This window comes from Psittacula echo, assembly GCF_963264785.1.
Source record: "Psittacula echo genome assembly, chromosome: 3".
Classification (NCBI taxonomy): Eukaryota; Metazoa; Chordata; class Aves; order Psittaciformes; family Psittacidae; genus Psittacula; species Psittacula echo.
In genome coordinates, this window is record NC_137736.1 from 49,271,371 (window position 1) to 49,286,164 (window position 14,794).

At 42.0% G+C, this 14,794-nt stretch overlaps 1 protein-coding gene across 4 annotated transcripts in view; it reads left to right on the forward strand.

The window, feature by feature from the left end:
- The window catches only part of GPM6B (glycoprotein M6B), a gene marked incomplete at both ends in the record, with an annotated part of 31,141 nt that overhangs the window by 2,138 nt on the left and 14,209 nt on the right, over nucleotides 1-14,794 (forward strand). For 2 of the 4 annotated variants that reach the window (XM_080613821.1, XM_080613822.1), the window contains one exon: nucleotides 5,291-5,410. The exons of the other annotated variants lie outside the window; for them this stretch is intronic. In XM_080613821.1, coding sequence (XP_080469947.1) covers nucleotides 5,291-5,410 — 120 coding nt within the window. The remainder of the gene's footprint in view (nucleotides 1-5,290; nucleotides 5,411-14,794) is intronic. 4 annotated transcript variants of the gene reach the window in all.

Here is a 14,794-nt window from a genome sequence, read left to right on the forward strand (position 1 = left end):
TTCCAGGAAAATGCTGCTGCTCCATTTTGGGAGTATGAAATAGAAGATGACACCTTAAAAAATGATTCCATTTATTGTCTGGACTGGATCCCTTGCTTTCTGTGCCTTACATGCTTGCTAGGCTTGCAACATTTGCTTCTCCCTCTAAGATCCTACCTGGACTTAGTGTAATGGCCATCCTTTATGTGATGCCCTAGATCCAGTGATTGCAAGGCAGCCGCCGCAGCTTGAAGCAATTGAAGTGCTATCACAAAGTCTTTTAACTCTTCCTTCCAGAAATGAATTGTCCAAGGAGATAACCGAACATCTGAAGGAGTCATCTGAAGGGGGATGTCACTGTTGCTAAGATTGAGCCAAGAGGTCCTGAGCATTCCACTTTGGGTATTCAGGTTCACCCACAGTATACTGTCCGCTGCCAAGTTTTGGGGAAAGTATTTGCATTTAGCTAATAGCAAAATGTACTTTTAATCTAAGAGGTTTTTCCCTGTAACAGAATTTTAAATTACACTTTTCCAGGTTGGATTTTTTAATGAAAGGACCTCCTCAGTGATGTGCTGTGTTTGTATAGAATACACACTTGGGGGAAATTGGGTTGGGACTACATGCTGTCTGTATACAGGGCTCCCCATAGTCAGGAGAACTCTGGAGAGCAGTAACTGCCCGAGCACTTGGGATGAGCAGCGAGATCTATTTTCGGTTCAAGCGCCATAGTACAGTCAGATCTGAACAGTGGTATCTCATATCCCATACCTGTGGCAAATGTGGGTGGCCAGTTACTTCAGATTGCAGTCTAGCTGAGACAATTTACACATGCTAATATGCTTTATGAATAATTACTGAATGATAAATGAAAATGATTGACCTTGTTTAGAATTGTAAAGTTTGCAAAATTTTATATGAATTCCAGGTTTAGATTTTAATAATTATTATCATGAATATCCTGCCTGATTCAGGCAGTGATATTACCCAGCTGATGGATTCAGTGTTTATCAGACATCTGTTTCTCTGCACCCAGATGAGTGGCTGCTGCCCCAGTTTTTTAATTGGAAATGGAGCAACACCCATGTTGATGGAGATAAGAAAGAAGTCAGCTTTATATACTGTGTATCAGCAGCCCTTATCAGAAGAGAACACCATGAGCAAGCTGAAGCAAAATGTTTAACAGATACTTTGCAGGGCTGCAGGACAGATTGGATGCATTTAAAGATGAAGGTTTGCAAATTATTACAAATGACAGAGTTTATCTTGCAGGCATTAAATTAAATCAAAATGTGAGGTCTGGGCAGGCAGATTTACTGAGGTGGAATAAATAAGAAAAACGAAATGCCGTTTTACATCAGCAGGGAAGGATATAGATCCTGATACACATTAACAGAGACAAGAAGTTTCCCTTTACATTAAACTATGAGAAATTCTACCAGTTTTCAAAATTAAAAAAAAAATAATAATCAAACAAACAAAACCCCACCTCAACTGTGAATGACCATAGTCTATTCACCAGGTACGCATGGGAGGATGGAAGAAAGCTATTACACTAGGATATAGACTCCTTATATGAGCATATACGATGTTTGAATTGTATATGCTATGCTGGAGAATAATGAAAACCAGCCAGAGCAGCTGTACCAAAGGTTACTTTTAATTGGCTCTTCTCTACTAATTTGCTGTCCATGAAAGATGACCTCGTGCTCAGGAATGGCTGTGAGCTTTATTATTTTCATCATATATGAAGCGATCTTTCTACTCTTAAACTCTAAGTAGACAAGTATATGCTAGTCAAAAATAGACAGAAAATACTTGAACACTGTGTGGCTGTGTAAATGAAGCTGCTGAAGTGTGATGTGAGAAAGGGGTCAGGTAATGTGCAGTTTATTAACTTGTAGTGAAATTCTTTTTGTGCAGTGAGCTTGTGACCTTTTAATGTGTTACAGGTAGATGTACTTTTCGTGACAGCAAATTGAAAAAATTGTATTTTTTGGATATGTGTTATATTACTTGATATATAACCAAAATTTTCAAGCATACCCCTTTAATGTTAGGCTCACACAGTGGTATCAGAGCCGTCAAGCCGTTTAAAGATTTGTAGTGTGCTGCATATTTTTTCCCATTTTATACAGCTTATTGGTGTTTCAGATGCCCTGAAAACAATTAACTGCCTTAAGTATAAGTCCCTGAAGAGTACGACTGTAGCAAGAGAGGTCCAGCCCAGAGAGAATCTGGGACACGCGATATTCTGGGGATAATAATTTGGTAGGCTTAGTGATTTAGGTTTTAATGAATAGGATTTGGTTTCTAAATAGGAGGGGGTTGAAAAACACTCAGAGAACATACTCATACTGGTCTGAACAACCTCATGAAAGCAGAAAACCCAGACATATGTGCCACAGGATACAGTAATGGGAAGGGGAGCCCAGATGGCACTGCATGTGCACAATGGACTCTTCAGTGCGAGCAAAAGGGCTAAAAAGGGGAAGCAAAGAGAGGTTAAGGGAGTCCCCTTCGGTTACTCTGACCCTTCCCTGTTTTCTGACCAGCCTTGCTCCTAATGCAGTATTCATCACCAGGTTGCCAGATCATAAATGACCAAATGACAGCCCTCTCTTTGCTCCTATGGACTGCTTCGCCAGCTGCAACAGATGAATGTCATAACTGTTTGTTTGTTCTAAAACCATATGCTAAAGGCAGCAAGCATGAGGATGTTGGGCACTGGGAGTTTTATTACAGGCGTGCAAGATGATTCGTCCCAATGAATATTGAATACCACAGTCGCCATCATTGTGCCTGCATGATGTGACATGAAAACATCGTCAGTTCTGTAGCTACTGTGTCTGTGCAGGATCGAGTACAACTTGGTGCTGACAGCAGGGCTTGAGCTGCGTGAGCTTGGCTGTGCATGGAGAGTGTTGTAACCTAGACCTGGGAATGCAGTTAGTGTAGTTAGTTCCTCAGAAAGCAGAAGGCAAAGAAGTCATTTAAAGCTATTTCCTTTCTTAACTGCTGGGGCACTGAGTTAAACTTCTAACTCATACGGACTGTGTGCAGTAGTTATTACGTCACTGAAAACTGTGGGGCTTTTGACCTGGTGATGATGGGCCTGGGTGAGTTCCAGCAAAAGCACCAAAGATGCTCTTCAACTTCAGATTGCAGTAAGGGCTAACAAACAGCCATTGCTAAGTGACTCTTTGTAGAGCAGCAGAAAACCTGAGATTCCTTATGGAATTTGAACTGGCTCCTAATAAAAGAAGCCCTGTTACTGCAAAATCAGAAATTGCTAATTAAAAAAACCCAACTTCATAGAATATTCTCACTTACAGAAATGATGATGTCTCCACATTTACGGTTTTCATGTTTATCCCACAGCAGACAGTGGTGACTTCACCAGTGTCTCCGCAGGCCAAGGGAGAAAGCAAGCTGCCTGCTCTGCTGCCCAGATCCAAGTGGATTTTGTAGCTACTGCAGGAGAAATCACGAATTGTCGGTTCAGGATAAATTATGGCAGGATAAAATCCTTTTGGTGTCAAGAGTTTGGTCTAGATATTATTGCAGTGCAAAAGAAAAATTTAAGTAATATTAAAATACATAAATAATATAAAAAATAACCAGTCTTTTTAATTTATTTATTTTTAAATCTGAATCTCTTACCAATATCCAGTAAGTAGCTTCAAAAAGCAGGGAGCAGACAGTTGGGAGGGAGGGGGGAAATGGTATGCAGTACCAGCAAGGATTTCTGTTATTTTCAGTTTTATATTCAAGTAATTTTATAATGGTGTTCCTTCTGATCACAGAATCATAGAATGGTTTGGGTTGGAAAGGACCTTAAGATCGTCTAGATCTCATAAACAGGATTGTTCTTGTGCAAGCAGAAGGAGATGGTATCGTTCTGATATTGGAATATTGGAACATATTGGAACAATACCTTTGACACCTTTTGGCCTTGGTTATGCTTGTAAGATGTGGAATTTGCCTTTCCTAAAAGGAAGGTAAGCCATACAAAATGGAATAATGTATTTTAGGAAAAACACACTGCCTAATACTTGCTTGGGTGTGCCAAGCCACAAAATATCCTTTAGAGAGTCACTGATACTAGGTTTGCATCCCAAACCCAAAAGACTGTGTTAGAGTTTATTTGCTGATGTAGGAGATGAACAAAAAAATTCTTGTCTCAAATCTCTAGATCCAGCATTTGGATTTGAGGCTGAGATTTTTTTTCTCTTCTTGACATATGCAAATGTAGCTGTGCCAAACTCCTCATTGCACCAGCACCAGCAAAACCATGTGAGAGAGGGACCAGTCCAGGGCCTTCCTTAGCCCCTCAGGGAGCAGAAATACATGGTACTCCTTCTCCCCCTGCCCCCAGAATTTCTTTCTGATTGAGTCTACAGCAGATAGATTTTCAGCATTGTAACCTTCACTTCCTCCACATGCCCGAACACTGCTGAATTGAATTTATTTTGGACAGAGATGATGGTTGCTTTCTGATTGTGGGACTGCAGTGCATGTTAAATAAAGACCTGTCCGTCTCACCCTGACAGCCTTGACAAAGCCATAGCAGTGCTGAGGGGGATGTGTCAGTTCGAAAGTGGTTTGATGTTGTTTTGCCAGTGGCCTCTTTCAAGGGGCTTGGAAGCCCCATGCTGGTGAGTGTGTGATGAGTGTGCAGGAGGGTCAGGTGTGGTTCTGCATGTGGGATCTTGTTGCTGAGCTTCAGCTGTTCTCTGAAGAATAACTGCTGTCCTTTGTTGTGAACTTAGAACAAGTCTGTTTTAACATACTTGGCTCAGATTTTTGAACGTGAGCAGAGCCTGGGTGAAACAAAGCCCGTGACTTACTTTTTAATGTATGAAAATAACGGGGCAATCTCATGTGTTTGCCTTACCATTGCACATCACAATAACCATTTTCTTTAACAGATTTAGAGTCTTCTAAAAAAACAGGTAACGTGGCTTTTCATGACTTTGTCTTCCTTTACTTCTGGTACAGCACTTTTCACCATGGACAAAGAGAGAGAGATGTGAGAGTGGGTGGGAGGAATGAATGATGAGTCCTTCCTTACATGTTTAATTCAAATACTACCTGGAGTTTTAGCTATTCAACCTTTTTTAACACCTGTGTTAGCATTTTCCTGTCGATTGTCCCTCCCAACCCTTCCCTTGGTTTGTAAGCTTATGTTGTTTCACTTCTGAAACTACAGTGTTTTTTTCTGGGCTGTTAGTTTTTAAAGTTAAATAATTGAAAGTACTGAACTAAAACTTGTTGGTGACACTGACTTTTTACCACCTAAAATTGGCAGTGATCACCAGACCAGAAATGGAAATTGGCAGGTACCACTGGATGTACAGGAGTTCAAGGCCACACCGGTACCATCATGTGCCAGCATTGAGAGGCAATATTAGTCCTTTGGGGATTCAAGGTAAATAAAGGGCTGGGTGAAAGGGAAATGGAGAGTTCAGAAATGGTAGTAGCATAAACCTAATACTTTGCACTAGTCCTAACTATTTAAGATAAATGTCCTTTTATTTTTCTTGTTTTGTTTGTTAAGGGTGTAAAGAGTCTAGTTCTTCCGTTTGAATACTTACCATAAACTTAAATTTGGTTGTTAATGCTTGAAAGACAATAATGTGTGGTGAGGAACACCTCACTTTTAACTGTGCTGCCCAATTGCTTCAAATTTTTTACAGATGAGATGGCGTAGTATGGGTTTTTTATGCCGATCAAACTCGTCAGTCACAACAGCAGTAATTGATACTAAATTGACACACAGCACATCTGACTTACTGGTCTGCTACAGTACACTTCCTAGAAATGTTCTGTGATTTTGTTTGCATTTTTCCCTTGCTGGAAGCAGTAAGTGTGTATGTCAGAATCTAAAGGAGGATTCCAGCTGAGGCTTTAAAAATGGTTTGGCAATTCCACATGCCTGTTCTTTCAGTATCTGGCTTGAGACCTCAAAAAGATCCTGCTTTGTTTTCTGAAAGCTTTAAGAGTTCAGGAGGAATTTAGTTTTGAAGCATCTCAGAAAGACACCTGAAATCAAGCACATGATTGATTGCATTGGAAAATTCCAGTCTGAGAGTTAGCACAGCGAAGGATATGAATGCTCAAAGACAGTATTTGCAGCTAGCTCTGTCCAGCAATCCTCTTCCCTTGATGGAGCTGATTGAAGCCTGCTTGACAGCTTGTTTGCTGGAGGTGTCTGCCTCCGCATTAGAGATTTAACAGCAGTTGCAGGGAAATATTCACCAAAGCTTGCTGCCTCATCCTTCACCTTTCCATTATATTTGCACACTTTTGTTCTTTAGGATTCAAATATTTATGTAATTTAGAATGGCTTTTTTTTTTTTTTTTCTCCCTCAGATACTTAGGTTGCAATTCATGATCTCAGTCTTCAATATCAATATTCTTTTTAGACGTATTTTATGACAAATTACCTGGGTGACAGACTGGCTGCCAAAAGACATTCCAAACTTCAGATCAGTGCACACAGCATACTTTATACACAGAAGAAATGCTTCAGGAAGGAGCAATAGGTATCGCACAGTATCACAGTATGTTAGAGATTGGAAGGGACCTCAAAAGATCATTTAGTCCAATCCCCCTGCCAGAGCAGGAACACCTAGATAAGGTTACACAGGAATGTGTCCAGGCAGGTTTTGAATGTCTCCAGAGAAGGAGACTCCACAACCTCCCTGGCAGCCTGTTCCAGTGTTCTGTCACCCTCACTGAGAAGAAGTTTCTTCTCAAGTTTAAGTGGAACCTCTTGTGTTCCAGTTTGTACCCATTACCCCTTGTCCTATCATTGTTTGCCATTGAGAAGAGCCTGGCTCCATCCTTGTGACACTCCCCCTTTATATATTTATATACACTAATAAGGTCCCCCCGCAGTCTCCTCTTCTCCAAACTATAGAGACCCAGCTCCCTCAGCCTTTCCTCATAAGGGAGATGCTCCACTCCCTTAATCATCTTTGTTGCCCTGCGCTGGACTCTCTCCAGCAGGTCCCTGTCCTTCTTGAACTGAGGGGCCCAGAACTGGACACAATATTCCAGATGTGGTCTCACCAGGGCAGAGTAGAGGGGAAGGAGGACCTCTCTCGACCTACTGACCACCCCCCTTCTAATACACCCCAGGATGCCATTGGCCTTCTTGGCCACAAGGGCACAGTGTTGGCTCATGGTCATCCTGCCGTCCACTAGGACCCCCAGGTCCCTCTCCCCTACACTACTCTCTAACAGGTCGTTCCCCAACCTATACTGGAACCTGGGGTTGTTCCTGCCCAGGTGCAGGACTCTACACTTTCCCTTGTTATATTTCATCAAGTTACTCCCTGCCCAACTCTCCAGCCTGTCCAGGTCTCGCTGGATGGCAGCACAGCCTTCTGGCGTGTCAGCCACTCCTCCCAGCTTAGTGTCATCAGCAAACTTGCTGACAGTACACTCAATTCCCTCATCTAAATCATTGATGAATATATTAAATAATACTGGTCCCAGTACTGACCCTTGAGGCACTCCACTAGATACAGGCCTCCAACTGGACTCCGCCCCATAGACTACAACTCTCTGGCTTCTGTACTTCAGCCAGTTCGCAGTCCACCTCACTACCTGATCATCCAGACCACACTTCCTCAATTTAGCTATGAGGATGCTGTGGGAGACTGTGTCAAATGCTTTGCTTTGGTTACGAATGCTGCTTCCTGGGCTGTAGAGGACACGGAGGGAGCAGGCCAGGTCCCTGGTTATCAATGTGTTTTGGCTCTTCATCTGTCCCAGTGATGAGACACGTCCATATGTGCTGGCACGGATGAGCCATGACACAGAGGAGACTCATAGCCTTCTGTTGCAGCAGCTGGGAGTCTGACACCCAAAATGGTGCTAGAGACCCTTGTTTAGGCAACCAAACGCTATTCAGGCTGCCTTGGGAATCTTCCTGAAGTAACATGCAGGTAAATGTGGTGCCTGTCATGGAGAAGTTGAAAAAGGGGTTAAAAAAACCCCACTAACAAAGCCCAGAAATGCTAATTCAAAGGGAAGGTTCTTTAGATGGCTGCACTTAAAGAAATTAAAATGTTTTTAGGCAGTGATGAAACAGATTTCAAATAAGACTAATCTACCACTGTTGGATTAACCACAGTGAAAATATTGGTCTTTGTTCCTTTCCCTTAGATTGAAGGGAAAACGTTGCTTCAGTCACAAGACAAGTCACAGCCGTAACATGTCTCCCTTCAGTACTGGCATACAGCTCCCCACTGCTGGGTTGCACTGGCTACTGTGCTGAGATAAACTCTCCATTTCTCTGAGAAGCCGCATTATTTCTTGGTTGCCTTTGCAGTATGGATATTTTTACTTTGCCTCCTCTGTCAGTGTCTGAATGGACATCACTAGGAGAGCACTTTTGTGGCAGTTCTCGTGGCACCCATCTCTTCTCTCAGGGTCTCCACATATGACACGATCTCCTTTCCTTTTTAAGCTTTATGCAGCACTTGAGCTATGAGGGAATTGTCAGCATGGGATATTCGCTGTGGTGCTGGAGCTAAGACATCCCCAGAACACCTGCAAGCTTAATGAGCCTTTCAAAATGCCTAAAACAATTTTTTTCCCAGGAAGCAAAGTACCATCTTTTACTTAACTAAGAGAAACTTAGCAATGGTTGTTTAACATGAGCTTAGCTCTGGGCACTCTTCCAGGCGGGGTGGGTGTTGTTTGCTTTATGGGAATCTTTTTTTTGTTCTTTTTTTTTCCCTTGACTTGTTTCCCCCAGATGCTGGGAGGTGTTTCAACTGCTTTGTGAGCACATGAAGGCATATGTGGAGTATCTCACTGAAACAGCCTGCTCCCTTAATGAAGCAAGCTTACATTTTGAAAATGATGTGGTGGTGGCTCAACTGGAGAAATACTTGCATGAAAGCTCTTGCAGGGCAAAAGATTTCTGCAGTTGTGGTTCAAGTTTCTTATCGCTCCCTAGTTCCATAGTTGAGTAAATGTCTGAGAAGACCTTGGCATCTTCAGTTGTCTCTGAAATGGAGAATTTACCTTCCAAATCTTATATCCATCAGGCTGAAATTCCACACACACCCCCCCACCCAGTTTTTGGCCCTCAGGTCCAGGGAGAGACAGGTTGTGTTCTGTTTGCTTCTTTGTAGCTAGGGAGGAGTCAACTGGGGAAGTGGTCCATAGCGGTGACTGAAATCCAGTGTGGCTAAAGTCTTGCTCTCCTGCTGAGTTCTGAAGGTTGATGGAGAGTGAGGTGAGTTACAGCTGCCAGAAGGGTGGAGCTAAGAGTCTCAACTCCAGTTTTCCAGGTAAGATACTCACCTTTGATTAAAGTCAGCTTTAAAAATCATGCCAACCAAGTACAGGTGGGTCTGGAGGATGGTTGAATCAAATGTCCTTACAGAAGGTTTCGCAAAACTGCTGAAGTAGCCCGGGGGACTGAAATGCTTAGGTGCTTTTGTACTGCCCCCAGTGAGCTTGTCTAGGCCTTCAGGCATTTGATTATCTTTGGCAGTCTGCCCATTGCTTCATCTGTTTTACCTCCTTGGCTTGAGTTTGTCCAAAATCATCACCTGGACTGGCATCTACTGATGCAGCAGTTCTTGCATGTTGATCCTGCAGCAAGTTTCTGCAAGAAGGAAGGGAGGTAGGTCAGGGTAAGGGCACCAAGGAGGAATGTCTTCAGGCACGTTTTGCAGTGAGTTGTTGCTATGTCATTTGAGAGTTACAGCCACAGTTTGGAGCAGCAGCTGCCCTTGCTGGTGCAATGTGTTTGAACTTTGAGCTCTGTGTGTCAATGAGCTCTTCCACATGCTCCGGCTGTGCAAAAGTCCCAAGGGTTATTTTGCATAGTAAAACAGTAGAATGAGTCCCCAGGAGGAATAATGCCAAAACTTATATGAGTACTGCTTGAGCCATCCCTTATATGAGAAGTCTCTTTTTAAATCACCAACTTACTTTTTTTCTGTGCAGAAGTAGCTTACAGCTAAAAGATCTTGATCCATAAGGATTCCCTTATAAATCTGATTCAAGTAAGGCCTTTCCCAAAGTATAAATTAGGTATTTTTCTTCTGCTGTGGTTTCCACTGTTTCATAAGCCAAAAGTAAAACAGACAAGACATGAATTAAGACTAAAGTTCTGCCTGATCTTTGTCCAAGAGCTGGACAGGAGCAACTCTCTTGTCCCACTGTCTCGCGGGACAGCGGTGTTCTCGCCATGCAGGTCTGACTCCTTGCTCTCACTCAGCAAACGCCTGGTGTAGGCACTTGCAATAAGCATGAATGTAGTGATTCATCTTTCATAGATTGGACTGCCTGAAAAAGATGCCTTCAGAACACCTGTGAGCTTAATGAGCCTTACAGAGGCTGAGAATGATATAGACAGGGAGTGTATGCATTCATTTCAGTGAATTTGAAGAAGATGAATTAGAGAAAGCCTGTGAAAGGCAATGCAGATCATCTGTCCTCCCATGAAACTGGTTTGATTCCTACAGTGGGAATGTTTTTGATTTTTTTTTTTTTGGTGTTTTTTTTTTTTTTTTTTTTTTTTTTTTTAAGAAGAGGTCTGCTTTGGACCTGAGATTTGAAGAAAAATGGGGTTTATGTTTACAGCTGTCTTAGAGTCTTCTCTCTGTCCTTTAACAGCATTCAGAAGAGACAAATCTTGACTTGGTGAAACAGACTTTTCTCCAATTTGGAGGTCTTGTTTTCATTAATGAGAGGAAACATAACATTGCCTTTTGCTGTTGATAAACATTGATAACCTCTGCCAGGGGTATTTGGGTTGGGTTTTTTTCTGTTCCTAGTGTGTACCAGTTCTCTTGATTTCTCTGCACTGGTTCCACCACAGGAAGCATGAGCAAGGCTTTATAGTTCTCTGCTACACTAGAGTATGGAAGCTTCTAAAGAAGTTTAAAGATGGCAGGTGTAAAACTGGTAAAAGAAAATAAATACATTCTCAGAAGTGAGGACCTAGCTGCAATGCAGTGCTGAAACCACATCTGTCATATATGTATCAAGAATATCTGAAAAGGTTGCCATTAATGTTGAAAACCTTCAGAAAGGATCTACTTGTTCTTCGAGTAGCTCTTAAATATTACAGGTTGGGATGAGACTTACTGGATGGATCAGACTTACTGCAGGTCTCACTGCTTTTCACTTGAATGAAGCATCTTATGCTAGCCACTGTGATGGATGAGAGTGGTGGTCTTGCTGGATTTCAGGTCTGGTCCTTGGTGGCAGCCCTGATGGCTGTGGTCTCCAAAGGTCATGTCTTCTCCATCACAGATACTGTACTGACTAGGAAGGAGAATTTATTGATTAACAGCTGGAAGAGGGGGATGTGAATGCAGGGTGGGAGATTATCAATTTTTCTAGACCAAAGTACCCTTGCATTAAGTTTTCTGGCTCTCATGAGCAGTTCATTTTTAGTATAAGTTAATTTCACAACTTCTGATTTGGGAAGAACAAAAAGGCAAAATTAGGAGAAGCTGAACTTGAAATGAAGCTATCTGTGGAAGAGCTTTAAGAGATTTGTGGGAGGAAAATAAAGGACTTTCTCTATTTGAGCTCATTATTTATTTAGTCTGTTTAATGTACTTAATCCAAAAGTGTGTGGTGGGTGAGCATTTATTGTAATTAATTATAGAGGTTTTAGCTTTGTGTCATGTTTTAGAAATCAGCAACGTTTAAGGTGAACAGGAACAGGTAAGGATAGAGCTTCAACAAAGACTTCCAAGTGATTTAACACACAGCCTTTTTATTTTAGTGCCCCTATTAATGTGGGGAAATAAATTTGTCACACGCTTTAAACTTACCCATGTAAGATTAAATGTTTTATCTTATTGCACTGTTGCCACTGACCCTTGGCTGCTGGTGTAGGTGATAAATGTGGGAAGTAAAGTTATCTTACTGCCAGGTAGTGGCTTATTCTCACACAGGGAAGAAGCAGGTAAATTCCATTTTTGCTTCTGAGGTAGTAGTGTATTCTTGCATCCCTCACCGCTTTCCCTGTAGCTGTCAGTCATGCTGTAAAGTATGAAAATGTACATGCTAGCATGCATAAGCCATTCATAATGGAGATTTAAAATAATACAGTCAGTGGCGGAAAGTAAAATGGGCATTTGCTTTCACTGACTTGCAGTTCATTTTCTGACAAAGATCCATGGTGGTTTAGGACTCCAATGCTATTATGCAGTCTTGATATTGAATAATCTTCAGCACTGGGGAGATGGGAGGTGAATCTGAAGTGCTGACCTCTTACATTTATTTGTGAATTGGGAATAATGCTCCCAACATTATTGGGAGCCTGGGCTCCTGTGGATATGTAATAATGAGCCCGATTTAGATGTGATGGCTGCATTTAAGATGCTATCTAGTGCTTTAATTTAAGGTATTATCTTGTGCTTTTCCTTTCCTTGGGTCTTTTGCAACATTCTCTTTGTTACAGCAGTTTCTCCACACGTGCTCCCTGCGCTGTGGTGCTGAAGCCAACAGAGATCTTGGTTCTGTGGTGGAACATGTCATGTAATTTCTACCACATGTTAACTGAGCAAGTGTCCAAAATGCCAGGATTTCTAGAAATGCATTACATGGTTACAGAAAGTGATGAGAAAAAATGGTGCTCGTTGCTTCATCTTTCAGAACAGCAAGATTGATTTATGGGAGGGAAACAAATGGAACTTCTAAGGAAAAGAGAGTTGGAACTAACTCGGAAAATGGCCATGGGAGCCTGGAGGTTTAGATCCTTGAAATTGAGAGGTTTTCAAGCCTCTTTTCAGGCTTTGTTCCTTGTTTTTTTTGTTCCACAGTAACCTTGACTATGAGATCAATGATTCATACCTGAGATACACTGAGGGACTAATTCAACCTAGGAGGAGTTTGGGATGTTAGAGGACAGGCTGGTTTTCTGTCCAAGAGGTGTGGACACTCTTCCCTTACTTCATGCTTTCCATGCTTTGCTTTGAGGGATGGCTTTGTGATGGCTTTGTCTGTCTCAGCTTTTTAAGTCTGGCTTTGACAGCTGATGTGTGAACTTCCAGAGCAAGCCCTGGGAATACTCAGGACAGCTACCTGATCCCATTGCATTGTCTTTTGTAATTTCCAAAGCACAGAATTGACCTTAGTAGGGTGAGTTAGAGTCAGAGACTGGCTTTTTTTTTTTTTTTTTTTAAGACCATTTTCCATTAATTCTGCATTACCTTGCTTTTCTGAGTTTAAATCTTAAAGCCGTACTTAAAGTATCAAAGAAGGTTTAGCCACACAATTGCCATTTGACATGGGAAATTGAATGGCTAAGCCCCTGTATATATGCAATAGCCTGTACACTGCTGGGTAGGTTGTATAATTATTCTTCATACATTAAGCAACCAATTGCCTGTTTGTGTACATATGTAGGTTCATCCTTTACCAATTTCCTGTGACTGATAGTTTCCAGGAGATTAAAAGAATAGGCGGTTCCTGTTTTTTCTCTTCTCTTTATTTTTGTCCTTTAGCAAGAATATTTGTGTGTGTGTGTGTGTTTAATAGCATTCATTCCCTAGAGAATAATCTCAGCCCTTGTTTTAGCTGGCCTCCTTCTGAGAGTGTGTTAAATCTGTAGCCAAGATCACAGGCAGCTCTGGCAAATCATTGGGCTGTTATTAACCTGCCTCCATGGCAACTGCTGCTTGCCAGCCTGAGGACAAAAAATGTTTTTATTCTGCTGAGTTGCACAAAAGGTTCTAGTGATGCCTTGCACAAAATGGCCATTGAAAGGGGAGATGCAGTGATGTGTGTTTGTGCTGTACAGTTTCATATTTAAATCGTTCTACACTGTTGCATTGGAAGTGGATGTACAGCTGAAAAGTTCAGCGTGTTGGCCATATGGAAAGGAAAAGCTAGCAGAAAATTGGAACTAAACATATTTTAATACTGCTTATTTTTTGTCAGCTTGAGTTCACAGGCCTCCGGCCTGCAGTTGTCATCAGTGCATTAGCAAGTTATTTTGTGAACATGAACCATGCAAACATCATCATGGTTTTTCAGTTGTATGGCATGAAGATACTTGCTGACTTGGGGTTACAGAGAAAGATCACAAAGCAGGTTTCCTGGACAGCTTTAATTTTTTTCAGCAATGCTTCAATTTACATCAGTGTTTGTTTGGGAGGCTTGGTAAGCATATAGAAGTGCTTCATGAGCTTCAAATTTTAGCTGGTTTTGAAAGCTGCTCATGGCAGTACTGTTTTAGGCTTGCTTTAAAACAAGATTATAAACCCAGCTGTACTGCTCAAGCTAGGCATGAATTTAAGCTGCTCATAAAGAGTGTTCGCAGTGGGAGCTGTTGGGGGTCTGGCAGCCTCAGCACCATGAAGAGATTGCGTCATGCAGTTAGTTACCCTCTGGAAGGAAGCTGTGCAGCTCTGCTGTCAATTTGGGTGCAGAATGACTGTGTATGGATGCATGCTGTCCCTCAGAAATGTACTAGTTTGGGATGCCTCCTGTGCTTGCAGACTAGCAGCCTACTATTTCTCCATGAACTGGAGTCCCTCTGCTTCCTGCTTTAGACGTGCTGCAAAAGTGAGTAGTATCTGCAGCTCCACAATTGGGCAGTTTTCTGTGCCTTGCCCAAAATAGTGTGGTTGCTTTAGACACCTCTCAGAGCACCCCTTGGCCATCATCTGCACTGATAAAATGAAGGCCACCCAAATACTGTAATGCTTTTTCACTTGGGCTATAAAGGAAGACATAAAGAGTATGGTCACAAAGTTGCTTTGTGCAGCTGCATGGCGCTGGGTGATGAGAGGAGCTTTGCCACTGCTGGGTTGTGTTT